The sequence below is a fragment of the Crinia signifera genome, chromosome 4, assembly GCF_055691185.1.
Source record: "Crinia signifera chromosome 4, ASM5569118v1, whole genome shotgun sequence".
In the NCBI taxonomy this organism is placed as follows: Eukaryota; Metazoa; Chordata; class Amphibia; order Anura; family Myobatrachidae; genus Crinia; species Crinia signifera.
In genome coordinates this window covers 158,626,565-158,641,784 of record NC_139220.1, presented here as the reverse complement: position 1 = coordinate 158,641,784, position 15,220 = coordinate 158,626,565, and the positions used below count along the sequence as shown (strand labels likewise).

The following is a 15,220-nucleotide window of genomic DNA, read 5'->3' as shown; positions in this document are numbered from 1 at the left end:
CACATTATAACAGCACAGGGTATACAGATAACAGTGACAGAAAAACAAAAACAGAGCACAATTAACAGCACAAATCTTGGTACACAATACAGCTGAGATATAGGGAAGTGAATGAGAATAGATGAAGGTATAGATTGTAGGTGAGTAAGAGAGCTGTAATTGAAAGGCAAGAAGAGTGCTGTGAGAACAGGAGGGAGGAGGACCCTGCTTTAAGGAGCTTACAATCTAGAGGGAGGTGGAGAGAGACAGGTGACATGAGGTGCAGGTAAGGAGACCTGAGGCAAGAAGTGAGCATGGCAGGGATGGGCAGGATATGAGGCAGCAGGTAAAGAGAATGGACAAAGTAGTCCTCTCCCTCCTCCTATCCTCCTCTCCCCCCTCCACCTGAACCCTTGACCCCTAACAGCTTTGCACAGTGGCCCATGCCACAACACACCCTGCTAGGGGGGCAGAAAGAATGCAGAGTAAATAGGGAATGCGCAGGATTAAGGAACCATGGCAGTGTCGTTCAGAAAGATAGTGTCAAAATAGAGAAAAGAAAATAAGTACAGAGTTAGGGTAAGTATTGTGAGAAGCAGGTGTAGAGAGACATATACAGTGCCCAGAGAATTGATGTAGAATCTGGCACACAGAAATGGATACAGAGAAAATATGACTTGTGATATAAGGGTGAACAGAAAGTACTGGCTATGAGCATAGGTCTTAGAGACCTGCAGACAGGGAGCTTGTTGAGGGCTGTACATTCAGATTGTGTTGGAGGTGGTGAAGTCCTTAGCTCATTGTTGTATGTCGATAGCAGTATGTTTGGGGGATATCAGAAGGTAAATGGGTGTCCTGCTGTCCTCTCCTGTTTATCTCTGGGATATCTCCAATATTCTTATTAATATTTCCTCACACTTTACACTACACACTTAACAGCTGCACACAACACAGCTGGACACGGAAAACAGCCGCCCACATTCAGATTACAAAGAAATGTCTCAGACCTGTGTTTGGCCCTTAATTGATAGCCCCACCCACAGCAAAAGGTTTGCTACAAAGTGGGAATTGGTAAGGTCCAATACACCCACCACTAATACAATATCCTTTCCTGCCCAAATACAGACTAAACAAATACAAATGTAAGTTATTCACTATGCAGGGATGTTAGGAGTATGAATCCAATTACAAGCAGGGATTGTTACAGCAGAAAAACAAACGTCACCATGCAGGGATGTTAGGAGTATGAATCCAATTACCCGTGGAGTACAGAAGGGAGTCAGATCAGATGATGGATCTCCAGGATATCTCCAATATTCTTATTATTATTTCCTCACACTTTACACTACACACTTAACAGCTGCACAAACATCTCATTATTAAGCACTAGCATACACAGAAGTGCCTTACAGATACTGTAGGAACAAACACAGTAGTAAAACAATAGGTAAGAGAATTGTGCACATAGGTTTACAATTTGTAGGAAAATAGGAATTTTATATATGAGGTTAGGTTTTACCTATTGCATACTTTTAGAGGTGTAAGCAAGGCCTCCATGAGAATTTGGGGCCCTTGATACAAAAATGCACAGCCAAACCACACATGTCAATGTGTGTACGTAGTTCATGAGGATTTAATTGCCTCAGCAGCATAGTCTGAAGCTTCTACAGTGCCCAGAGGCTAGTAGACAGGATCTTGGTTATACAAGGTCAAATTTCATATTGCACTGGTTTGGCACATCAGCAGTGAAACACTAGAACAACCAAGTGGTTGTATCTTCTGAGTATGCACTGGTCTGCTGTATGTCATGGAATATCTGCTCATCAAAAAAGAGAAGAACTTATACTGTGAACTTGGGAGACAACAATTTCCATGAGTGTCATCAATGCTATGAACACGCATCGACTGGTTTTTACCGTTACTGCATTAGTGATAAGTTATGTCTTTAGAATCTCCTTATATTATTGTCTCTGTCATTCCTCCATATTATTTACATCATTCTTCCTTTTCCATCAGTTTGCATTCTTCTTTCTTACCTCCAGTACACCTGGGAATTCTAGGTAACTGATATTATATTCTAAAACTTGTTTTGTGGACATTTCTACATGTGAATTGGTATAATAGATTCTTCACCAGTTAAAATACATCACAAGGTCATTTGTACAGATTGCTCTGAGAATATTATTTACAATATCACCTTTACTTCTTTGTTGCTGATATCAGTATACAGAATAGTATTATTTAAGGAAGTGCATATGCTAACAATGATCCTGTCTATCTGCATTTTTCCCAATCTGTATTACACATAGGTTAGCTATATGCACTTTAAAACAAAAAAATAAGTACCACTAATTCAGCACTTTGCACTACGAGCATAAGCAATTTTGCATTTCAGCTGCAAGGCTAATCTTCCTTGCTAGACATTCATCATCTTTGGATCCATTCTGTCAGACCATTTTTTGGTTACCTGTATACCTACTGTATTCAATGTAAAATACTTTTAAATCCCTTTGTTTTGTTTTCCATCAAAACCTTGCTGTCTGATACAGAATGTCTCATTGTAGGCACATCTCTATTTACCCCTTTTTACCATGACTGCAAAAAAAATATTGAAATATACTACACAACTTTTTGTATTGGTTGTAAATTGTTCAATGATTTTTCCATTTTACAACTGGGATGCTATTCTAATAAAATCTAATTTCACATCACTGTGAAATCTATTTTAGTCTGGTATATTTTAGGATGAATCATAAGCCTAATAAATATTTTACTCTTTCAGGTGGAAGATATGCAGTGGACAAGCAGAGAGCTAACACAGCCGGCATCCGTTTGTAGCCTGCCGTGCAAACCTGGAGAAAGAAAGAAAACCGTGAAAGGAGTCCCTTGCTGTTGGAGCTGTGAGCGGTGTGAGGGCTATCATTATCAGGTAGACGAGCTGACCTGTGAACTCTGTCCTTTAGATCAAAAACCAAATGCAAACCGCACTGGCTGCCAGTTAATCCCTATTATCAAACTTGAATGGCACTCTCCTTGGGCTGTTATTCCTGTATTCATTTCCATTTTGGGAATAGTGGCAACAACATTTGTAATTGTCACCTTTGTTCGATACAATGATACACCCATTGTGAGAGCATCTGGACGTGAGCTCAGCTATGTACTATTGACAGGGATTTTTTTGTGTTATTCCATCACTTTCCTAATGATTGGAACACCTGATATGGTCGTTTGTTCTTTGAGACGTATATTCCTGGGGCTTGGCATGTGCTTCAGTTATGCTGCATTGCTAACAAAAACAAACCGGATCCATCGGATATTTGAACAAGGAAAGAAATCTGTGTCTGCTCCAAAGTGTATAAGTCCAGCTTCTCAATTGGTGATCACTTTCAGTCTTATATGTGTTCAATTACTTGGAGTTTTCATATGGTTTGTAGTGGATCCACCCCATATCATAGTAGACTACGGAGAGCAAAGAACATCTGACCCAGAAAATGCCAGGGGTGTTCTTAAGTGTGACATTTCAGAACTTTCTTTAATTTGTTCCCTGGGATACAGTATTCTATTGATGGTAACATGTACTGTTTACGCTATTAAAACTAGAGGAGTGCCAGAAACCTTCAATGAAGCCAAACCCATTGGATTTACAATGTATACCACCTGCATCATTTGGTTAGCATTTATTCCAATATTTTTTGGAACCGCGCAATCAGCAGAAAGGGTGAGTAACTATCATTTATATAATACCTGTTGGAGGTTGCATAATCTTTTAAATCACATTCCCATGTGTTTTATCTTTTAGTCATTTACAAAGCATATTTAATTACATGTTCATGAATGTTATGTTAAATATTATAGTAACTTTTTTTTATATAAGAATGTGTTATAAGTTTAATTGTAAATACATATGGATTGTTACTCATATGCTGCTAAAGCATGATATATTTAATACAGTATCCACCAGTGGCTCAGTGTTGTCATATTCTATAAGGAACATTTTTTGTTTGTTGCAAAATGTACTTTTGTGCTGGGCTTGCTTCAGTAGAAGATACGAGTTAGCTCAGTCCCATTACTCTATGGGGCAGATTGAAGTAAGTGAGGAAGCTGTTGGGTCAGCCTTATGAACAAGATGCTGATTTTACTTGCAGCCTTTGATATACAAGCAGAATCAACATAACTGTAACTGGGTGAAAAAGTAATTAAAAAGTAATTAAATGTTCCTTCATACTGTATATCATGATCTCACTTGAGTCAACTAGCCATTTATAATTTGAAAATAGTTTCCATACTTATAAATTAGCTTTTTGACTCTGAACTGTCCTTTGATCTCCACAATCAATCTGTGTCAAAATCATGTTATGGGCTCTAAAAAAATATCCAAAATATGAACATACCTTGTACAAGTTGCTGCAAAAACTCTAATTGTTGCTCTCACTATCTCCCACATTGATTATTGCAATGGTCTAACAAAAGGAGGAATAAAAAGACACCCACCGCTACAAACCATTGAGAATTCAGCAGCAAGGCTAATCTTCCTTGCTAGACATTCATCGTCTTTGGATCCATTCTATCAGACCATGGGCCCTTATTCTGATCGGTGCGGATATTCCCGCTTGCGTACGGCCCGCCGATGTTTATCGTCTGCGCATGTGCAGAGGTCACTCTGCGCATGTGCAGGCGATTTCGCCGCATGGATTCTTTATACGCCGCACAGGGGGCGTAGAGGGGCGTGAGGGGCTACTTATCCTCATTACCCTATGCATACGCCCCGCGTTTCATGGGCGTTCCCATGCAAACGCGGGGCGTATGCATGGTAATGAGGCCGTGACGCGTGGGTACGGGGCGGGCATCTGACATCGCCGGATGTCAGCTGCCCGCCCCCATACAAGATTTCACACGGACAAGTGTCCGTGTGGTCTTGTGTTGCGGGACCTGGTGGAGCGTGCGGCCCTGCATTCGATGTTCGGCGACCATCGAATGCAGGGGCTGCTCCCACCATGGAGGAGGCGTATCCCCGTCCACATTCATGCGGATCGCCACATATCCGCATACGGACGGAGGTGGCGATCCGTACGGAAGGCGGGGATTCGCCAAGACGGACATCACCGCATATTTCTGATCGGGCCGCACCGATCAGAATAAGGGCCATGTTTTGGTTACCTGTATTCTACTATATTCAATATAAAATACTTTTACTCACACAAAAACAATTGACCAAACTACACTATCCTACATCTCTTTGCTTTCAGCAAGATATCTCCCACCACCCATTCGCTCTTCACAAGATCTACGTCTTTCACCCACACTAATTATACGTTTCCATTCACAATTGCATGATTTTCTTCGGGCTCCACCAACTCTGTGGACTGCACTCCCACACACAATAAGACCTTTAAGCATTCCTTGAAAACTCACCTCTTTAGTCAAGCTTATTAAATTCTGGGATTGCCCACATAACCTTCACACTGTACAGTCCACACATTCCTAACACATTTTTCTTCACTTTCTTATTGTTGGGTGACTATATCATACAAGAACCTTTGCAATGTGATGAACTATCATGCAATAGATAACAAATGGCCCTGTGTATCAATGCCTATTATCTTATAGCTTGCATGCAGCTCCTTCCTTATGTCTTTCTGTTACAGTATTACTCAGTTTTATTATTTCCTATTGCAAAGTGTAATACAATTTGCTGACCTGAAAGTCACTTTATCTACAGTACTTTATATACTGTATGCGTGTGCGCACCACATCTTTCGATGGTTGGCAACCATCGAAAGATGTGGGAGGTTCCCACTGTAATGCGAATGGATGTATATGTAAATCATCCATTCCCATGCCATGTGAATATACGCGTTGTGTGAATGGAGGGTCGGCGTAGTACCATTCACAGGGTGGGTTCTGGTTGAATGGCAAGGATGCAAATTTGCATCTGAATGTATCAACCAGAATAACCCTCATATTGTACTGAATAGCATTTGTGCAGAGACATGCAGGGCCGTTATAAACACAATAAAAGGGGCATGGACACAGCTCACTGGGGGATTGTGTGAGTCATGGGGGGCCTGCCCTTTCGGCATACCCCATCTCTCTACCCCAAGTGGCTGGGCAGAGTGCAGGCAGCTGGAGCTAATCCGCAAACCCCTGTCTCCTTTGGTGGCCAACCAGCTCATCAGTCCTTCTGTCTTGGTATATATAGTAATAACTATATTGTCAGTAAAATATAGAGCAGTTCTCAAAACAATCATTGCGGTAACGAAAAAGTGAAATCCATTTACTGAATTTATTTTAAACCAGCATTTATCATTTTTAAAAACTTCCCTTTATTGGTTCCAAAGTAGTGGAAAGAGCAATCCTTGCATACCTGGCATGTACAGTAAAAGCAGGTAATGTGATTTTCCTTCTGGCTGCCTAAGAGCTGCAATAAATAATTCATTTTTAAAATAGAATCCACATAACACAACTGTTATTTCTGATGTTAAAATGTATTGTTTTCCTGTGTGCATAACCCTATTCAGTTCCTCATTTGATGTTAGTTAGTAGTACAGTTAATTAACATAACAACTAGTGTAGGGAAGTCTAAAAATATTATGGTTTAGGGGTACTGTATATGTAAAAATATTGCTTTCTGGTAGATTTGACCATTGGCCATACAATTCCAGCAACATTTTTTTATTTAATACTTTTACTCTTTTTAAATCCTATTGTTAGTGCCCCAAGAAGTGCTAGCATTGATACAGGCCTTTTAGTAAATATAGCCCTCAGACTCATCATTAAACATAAAGGAATGTTATAATTACCATTCTGTTTTGTTTTTAGTTATATGTAGTGGGTAGATTGTTCCAGATGTGACAACATCAGTTCCTGGGCAGCTCTGCTAAAGTTGGGAGGTTTTTTTTTTTTTTTTTTTGGGGGGGGGGGGGGTTTGGACAAAACTTTATTTTATTAGCATTGCTATGCATTACATAACACAGGCAGACTTAATGCTGATTAAAATGATTTGCAGAATGCCTATATTATTTGTATGACTGTGGCTGTATCTGAATACAAAATGCTATGTAACAGTGTCATTGAGTAAAATACTTTAATGTAGCATTTTCTATCCTGATATATCAACAGTCTTCTGGTGCATCTTAATTGCAAATTGATGCAAGTTAAGATGCATTTTCAAGGAAAATGCAAGAAAAAGATGCCTGGTGTTTGTAAAGGGTATGTATGGATCATTCGGTCAACCCAAGAAAGGTTGACACTCCTTCGACACCGGAAGCTCGACAGGCAGAAGGTCGTCAGGGACTAAAGGTCGACAGGATCCTTAGGCTGACCAGTGGAACGTTGACAATGCAGAAGGTCAATACGTATTTTTTTAGTGATCTAGATCTAGACGTCTAGTTCTGGACACTGTCTAAGTGTATGGCAGCCCTTTGCATCGCTTCAGGCACACTATTCTATTCTCCCGACCTAATGACTGCATCCCTCCTGTAAACATGCTCATAACTAGGCAAGACAAGAAGGGTGTTTAACATGACTGCAGAAAAGGTGTAGGACACATTTTAGTCTCTGTAAAGCATTGAGGACATTTGTGTGCGCTACATAAATAACTGGAAATAAATAAATACTTGTCTTTGAAAACAGACTGATATTACAATTAATGTGCTATGCTAGGTGAAGACATGTGATTCCACATATTATATGCACTATGCTATATTCTTTATGACCAGATTCATTTCATACCTTAATTTAAAAAAGGCTAATTTTTGGAATTGTTCTATACTTTAAGTGATTGATCTACTTAAATAAGTCAAAATAAATCTATCTGGGCCTGTACTAAGCATAGATAATTTTCACAAGGATCTTAAACTATGATAACAAGTAGTTGATACTGTTTTGTTATTAAACACCCCAATATTCCCCAATATACTAAGCCAAAGGTATTGCCCGGCAGCTAGATTGCATATGATATATTGTATGCACTACTTTTGCATATGGGCCGTTATTCTGGTTCACTCACAAAGGCAAATTCCTTCTCAAATGGACAAAACTATGGGCCTTATTCTAGTTCACTCTTTCTGACAAAATCCTTCTTAGATGGACAAAACCATGTGCACTGCAGGGGGGCAGATGTAGAATGTGCAGAGAGAATTAGATTTGGGTGAGTTATTTTGTTTCTGTGCATGGTAAATACTGGCTGCTTTATTCTTACATTGCAATATAGATCTCACTTTGAAGTAAAACCCCACCCAAATCTAATTCTCTCTGCACAAGTAACATCTGCCCCCCTGCAGTGCACATGGTTTTGTCCATCTAAGAAGGATTTTGTCAGAAAGAGTGAACTAGAATAAGGCCCTATGTGGGGGCAGATGTAACGTGCAGAGAGATTTAGATTTGGGTGAGTTATTTTATTTTTGTGCAGGGAAAATACTGGCTGCTTTATTTGTACACTATAGTGCAATATAGATCTCACTTTGAAGTATAACCCCACCCAAATCTAATTCTCTCTGCACAAGTAACATCTGCCCCCCTGCAGTGCACATGGTTTTGTCCATCTAAGAAGGATTTTGTCAGAAAGAGTGAACTAGAATAAGGCCCTATGTGCACTGCAGGGGGCAGATGTAACATGCAGAGAGATTTAGATTTGGGTGAGTTATTTTATTTTTGTGCAGGGAAAATACTGGCTGCTTTATTTGTACACTATAGTGCAATATAGATCTCACTTTAAAGTATAACCCCACCCAAATCTAAATTTATCTGCACAAGTTAAATCTGCCCCACCTGTAGAGCACATGGTTTTGTCCATTTGAGAAGGAATATACCTTTGTGAGTGAACGAGAATAAGGGCCATGATGTATTGTATGCAATGCTATTGACTGCCACAGGATCCAACAAATCCTTGTGGTAGTCATGGCAATCTTTGGATCTGAATCAATGCACATTGGACTGTGCATAGGATCGATCCCAAAGTTAAACATATACAATATGGCACTTTTCACACAATTTACCGAAAATGTGTGAAAAATGGCTATATAGTATAAGTGTATGGCCACCTTTAGGGTTTATACAAGCAGTTCAAACAGGCAGGAAGAACATATTATCTGAATATGGATATAAGTAATTGGGGCTGATGCAGAGTTATACTCAAGTCCGTTCTGAAGATTAATCGTGTTATTTTTGGCATTGTTCTATCTCTGAAGAAGAGCATTCACATCTATGGTGATACTGAGTAGCACACACCTCAGTCACATTTACAATTGCAACTAAATGAGTGCAACAAAGTGTTCACATGTTCATAAAGTTTAGTGAGGGCATGTTAACAGAATTGTGGGCTATGTGGAGGTTGTTTACTCTGAGATCTTTCTGATTTCAGATTATATTTTTTCCATTGAGGTTAGAGCTGTTGAAATTGCACACTTTAGATATGATTAGTGCCAGATTAACGTCCTCGTGGGCCTGAAACTGAAATGTATGAAGTGTCTATTATGTGCCACCATAGGAGTGTGACCAGTGCTGCCTGGGTGTAACAAGTGATTGTGTGGTATGTCCTGTGCTGTAATTCGACTGGCAAGTTAAATATATTTATAGACATATAAATAGGAAAAATAAAATATATCATATAGTATATAGAAGTAAAAAGGTCTCAAACTGTGCTATGGTCTAGAAACCAAGGAGATGCAGCACCTCTTATGAACCCCTCCTGTTAGTGAGGGGTAGGGAAGACAGTCTGGTTATTGAGATGTTGGAGGGTGCAATGGAGGTTGAAATGGGCAACCCAATTAAAAGAATGATGTAGAAAGTGTCTCAATTCAAACAATGCTATGCAGTATACGCTTTAAATTTGTACAATAAAAAACTAAATAAAATGAAGATCATTCAATTAATTCTCAGAGTTGCAGGCGGAATACAGATTCCATATTGAGTACAGATGTTCTCATACAGTAAGCCCAATGCGTTTCATTTTACAACTTCATCAGTGGCAAAACACACAAAAAATTATTTTACAACAATAACTGCTGGACATCTGCTTTCGTTCTTAGAGGTAGAGATAATAAAAGATTCTTAAAATCACAGTAATATGAATTGAAATAAAAGAGAGAACCGAGAATTGTATTGATGAAATAAGGGAAGGAATTTCTTTGCTAATGGGACAGCAGTATTGACCAATTTTTCCAAAGTGAGTGATCTGTCCAACTCATCCACCAAATACTGTATATAAATGACGCCGGCTGCCACGGACACATGCTGGGAGGAATCAATGTTGGAACCTTCACACAGCGCTGTTTAAAGAAGTCCATAGGCCTCACACAGCTATAACTGGCATTACTCTCAGCTTCAGAGCCCGGTAGCAGGACTTTAGTACATTCAGAGATGTGGTAACACCCCTGAAAACGCAATCATAAATTCATATAGGGGAGTCACACTTACTGCTGCCAAAGATTTCCGGGACTCACTGGCGCAAACAATTCTACTCCAGCATCATTATATAGGGTTGTTTAACCATGTCATCAGATTATTATTTGGAATTGTTTTACAGTATACTGCATATAAAGTTTAAAAAAATATTTAAATACACTGCTTTACATGTTTAATAGTTGCATAATATATATTTTATATATGGTTTATTATATTATTTTTATACTTTTATTTTTATTTTTATATACTGTATCTCATATATTGGTATCCAGCACTGTTTTGGCATAGTCTTTATTCTGTGCAGCTTGTCTTTCCATGAAAAGTGCAGATACACAGTAGCTTAATAATTAAACACACATGAAAGGCAATAGTCACTGAATGAAACAGCAGGAATCCTATAGATCCAAGTGTGAACATAACAAGCATAGCGGAAGCAAGATTTTTACAAAATGTCAGTTGAAATAAAATATTACTGATAGGTGTGATAAAAACATGATACCAGCAACATAAGAACAAAAGGCAATTTGACAGTAAAACCTGTAGCTAAATAATCTCATCATGTGCTAAGTATTAGAATAAGGAGCTCCTTTTTGTATAGAGTATTCTCATACCAAAGTTCGAAATAATTACTATACACAATTATCTGACCATAACTTTGATATCTAGTTTCTTCTCAGTATACTGTATTTTCCGTGCTTAGAGTATTAACACTTTGAAATATAAAAGTCTTTGTGAAGGACCTCAAGGCTCAGATGAAGATTAATGAAAGAAGTACAACTTCATCGATTCCCGGCTGTGCGGGGAATCGTGGCGTGCGACGGGGGGGTGGCCATCCATGCACACAGTGACCGGCGTTTAGTACAATTCGCAGCATTGTGTGTGGACCATAATAAGGTCCTATGTGTGGTGTATGGCATGTTGCCAATTTGAAATGTTTCCTTTAGGAAATGATATTTTGATGAACATTGTGACATATAGTTTAGATAAGATGTGTCTTATTAAACATTCTTTGTGATTCTGACTGGTAGCAGCCACAGCACTTGTACTGGGTTGTCGCTCCTGCATTTCTATCTGCAGATCTATATCGACAGATACTGTAACACTCTCAGACAGTCTACGGGGACCAGCTCCTCTGTGTGACAACAGCTGGTGGGTCAGGGTCTGACTAATAATATTCAGTTATCTGCAGCATACCGTATCAGTTTTCGCTGGCGACTCCCATCTTACAGTCCAGCTGGAGTGGCAGATGCACCCTCACTTGCAGCAGAGGCTGAGTGGTACTATATAGGAGCTATCTTGTCTTTTATTGGATGTGTTACAAGGGCTCCTGCAATACAAGCAGATGTGCTGCATAGCTCTGTTTGAAAGGGTGTTGATTATTAGGTTGGCAGTCAATAAGTTGACCAATATTGGTCGACAGGCATAAAGTCAACACATGAAAAGGGTTGACAGGCAATAGGTCAACACCAAAGGTCAACAAAAGCAAAAGGTAATCAAGGAAAAGGATGACACAGGAAAAGACTGACGTGAGTTTTTCAACCAGAACCTGTTGGAAGAGCAGTGGTCAAACTTGGATATCTCTGAGAACCATACTGCTGCTGCTGAACATGCACATGCCTCCTCTGGGATTGGTAACTGGAGGCTGTTGACTTTGTGCCATTGTACGTTACACTCATCAGTGGCACCTGCTGAACATTGTTTTGTTAGGTGTCTGAACAACACCCCTTTATTTCAATATTGCGATATACATAGCTATAAGTAAAGGTGACACCTACAGAACATAATAGGGGAAATTTACTAAGATGTGTATTCTACTTCAAATGTGATGTTGCTATGGGCAACCAATCAGAATCTACTTATTATTTATTTAGCACCCTCTAGAAGATAGTAGACAGGATCTGATTGGTTGCCCATAGCAACATCACATGTGAAGTAGAAATTTTTAATACAGTAAATAATGGTGATACCTGTACTGAATGTTATTTTTAAAGTGCAGAGCCTAAAGCTGTCCTGAATACAGTTTTTTTTTTTTTATAATGTTGATATTCATAACACTGAAACAGTCACAGTACTTTAGCCCACAGCCATTTACCAATGACAATGACACAGAAGCCCACAGCCTTTACACTATTGACACTGAGTCTGACAGTGTCACAGACAGTGCTGAAGCTCACAGCTTTACAGTAGTTCATTGATGAACCCACAATATTTCTCAGCCCTACAGTCACACTAGCTTTCAATAATCACATTGCAGCCTGCACCGACCCTCTCCCTCAAGTGTACTGTGTGAAATGACACCCAAACCATGAGGGAGTGACTCTTATCAAGAAAGCACACAACATCTGATGCCAGGAAGATTGTTGTTGATGGCTGTTTTGCCTCATTTTGAAATCCATGCCTAGTGAGATACCAGTTTGGATAGATACCTAGAACTCATCGCTTACATAACTAATAACCTTTTTCATATACCAGTATCTGAAGTTTCAAACTACTGTAAACTCAAAATCAGTCATTGGTACAGAACCAACATAATTTAAGAGGTGAAGCCATGTGACTACACAGGATCATCTATACTGTATATACTGTATGTCTAGTCTTGCTATATGAAGCAATGTTTTAGCCAGCAAACTGCCATATTGATTTGCTAAATTGTGAACTTTAGGGCCAAAACTATTGTGAACTGAATGGGCCTAATTCAAAACTAATCACATGGCTGCAAATTCACAGGCTGGGCAATTATCGATAGACTGCGCATGCATATGGATTGCAGTACGCATGTACGAGGCCACCCTGTGATAAAATCCTGTACTTTTTTTAATCACTGGTTGCATGCATTTTGAAAGAAAGTTGGCATTTGGGGGAGGTAACTGTCCATTGCCTGGGAATAATAGTAGTTTTCAGTGTCACATGCGCTAAGGTATGGACAGTGTAGGTAATCACACTTACACTAATAAGTAATTTAAACAGCAGTCTCCACAGTCTGGTAAAAAGTCCTGATATGTCCAGGGAGCTGTATGATTCACTTTTTTACCCTTTAGATACCTTCCAACCACTAGTGTAGTTCCGATCGGAATGCCAAGTAAGGATTTAAAAACAAAGGTATTCCCAGGCATTTGATGGGAGGGTGTGGGACTTCAGCTGTGACCAAAAATTGCCAGTAGCTAGTAGAAATGAAGCACTTCCTCAGCTCCAATTCCACTGGAGTGCAATGTCTCATTCTAACCTGGTTTTCAAGAACAATAACCAGTTCCAACTCAGCTCCCCATAGCAATAGACATTCCCCACCTGGCTTTCCAGTAAATTAGTTAGTTCCAGGCCAGGTCTCCAGCACATCAGATGGTCCCAGCCCAGCACTCCAGAGCATCAGTTAGTTTCAACCCAGCAACCCAAAGCAACCATCAATTCCAACTAGGCAAATCTAATCTACAGTAGGCCAGTGCCAGTTTAAAGATCATTCTAAAAGGGGTGTAACCTAGATTACTATTGCGCGCTTGGTGTGAGTGTTGCTCCAATAGCATCTGCTTAATCGTGAGGGTAGTCAGTCCTCACAGTAGACAAAGGAATATAATATTATGGAATGCACATGAGCATAAAAAGCAGCGCTTTTAATAAAACATATTTTATTAGTTTAAAACATCAGTAATACATATTAAAAACAACTTAAAGGAATATAAAAGACATACAATAGAGGTATTGCATGGATGGGGTATAAAATGAGCCACTTTTTCCTATTAGGCTTGGGAATAAATAATATAACCCTGTAGTGTTCACTAGTGGTGAAATTAAGGTATAAAGTGTTCTCCAGAGGTTATAGTTACCAAAACTGACCACCACAATTAGAAATAATAGCTATAGGGAACAATCTAGGGGAATACATAAACAGACTTCAGGGGATAGACTGAGGGTCATAGAAGGGACTCAAAATCTGCCACAAGAGCCCCCAGTATGGGTGCGAGACCCAAAGAGAAAAACTTGAGAGGGGAGCAAGAAAACCAGACAGAGTCTTTTTTTAGCCTTACACCCAAAAACACTAAGAAGAGATCCACATCAGAGAAAGGAAGATAGGGACACCAAAAAGAAGAAGATTTTCAGATTGCGAGGAAAATAAGGAGTGAAGAAAGAGAGCTTTAAAATATTAAATAGCAAAAAAACAACTGCCAACATATTTAATTTGTCATCCAAGAAATTAAGCAATAACAAAATCCAACTATTTGTAGAGGACTTCAATTTGCACCTTCAACTACGATAATATATATGACTTATTTATTGAACTAAATAGGTTTGTCTGTACCTTATGTAGACAGAAATATTTGCCCAACAACATCTGAAAAAGAAGAGGGGGCATCTAATTTTCCTTGATACACAGGACGATCTTGCATTAGAGATTTCAACTGAACTTGAGGAAGAAAGTATGAACTCCCCTGCAAAATAATGATGGATACATAATATCTGTTAGGAGCCGCGAAGCGGTCTCCCAGCGGCGCGTCCCGGCCGTTGCTAGGCAGCCGGGACGCCGCCGCACCATAGCGCCGTCACGGGGGGAAGGTCTTAGGAGCAACACACGCTCCTTCCACCTCCGCCCGGCGCTTCCGCAGCAGCGCGTCCCGGCGGTTGCTAGGCAACCAGGACGCCGCTGCGTGAGGACGCCGGCGGGCGGCAGCATAAGCCCCAAGACACTCCCACTTCCTCCCCGGCCACAGCGGTTGCCTAGGCGACGGGGGACGCCAGGCGGCCGCGGGGAGGTAGGGGTTTAGATCACAGCTGTCTTCAGCCAGGGATTTAGGCAGGGATCAGGCATTGGCTGTTTGGGGGTATTTAAACCCCTCCAGGACATATG

General features: G+C 39.9%; 1 protein-coding gene across 1 annotated transcript in view; it reads left to right on the top strand.

Annotated features, from left to right (window-relative positions):
* The window catches only part of GRM8 (glutamate metabotropic receptor 8), a 951,427-nt gene that overhangs the window by 834,842 nt on the left and 101,365 nt on the right, over positions 1-15,220 (top strand). Inside the window, exon 9 of the mRNA XM_083182858.1 lies at positions 2,762-3,697. Coding sequence (XP_083038984.1) covers positions 2,762-3,697 — 936 coding nt within the window. The remainder of the gene's footprint in view (positions 1-2,761; positions 3,698-15,220) is intronic.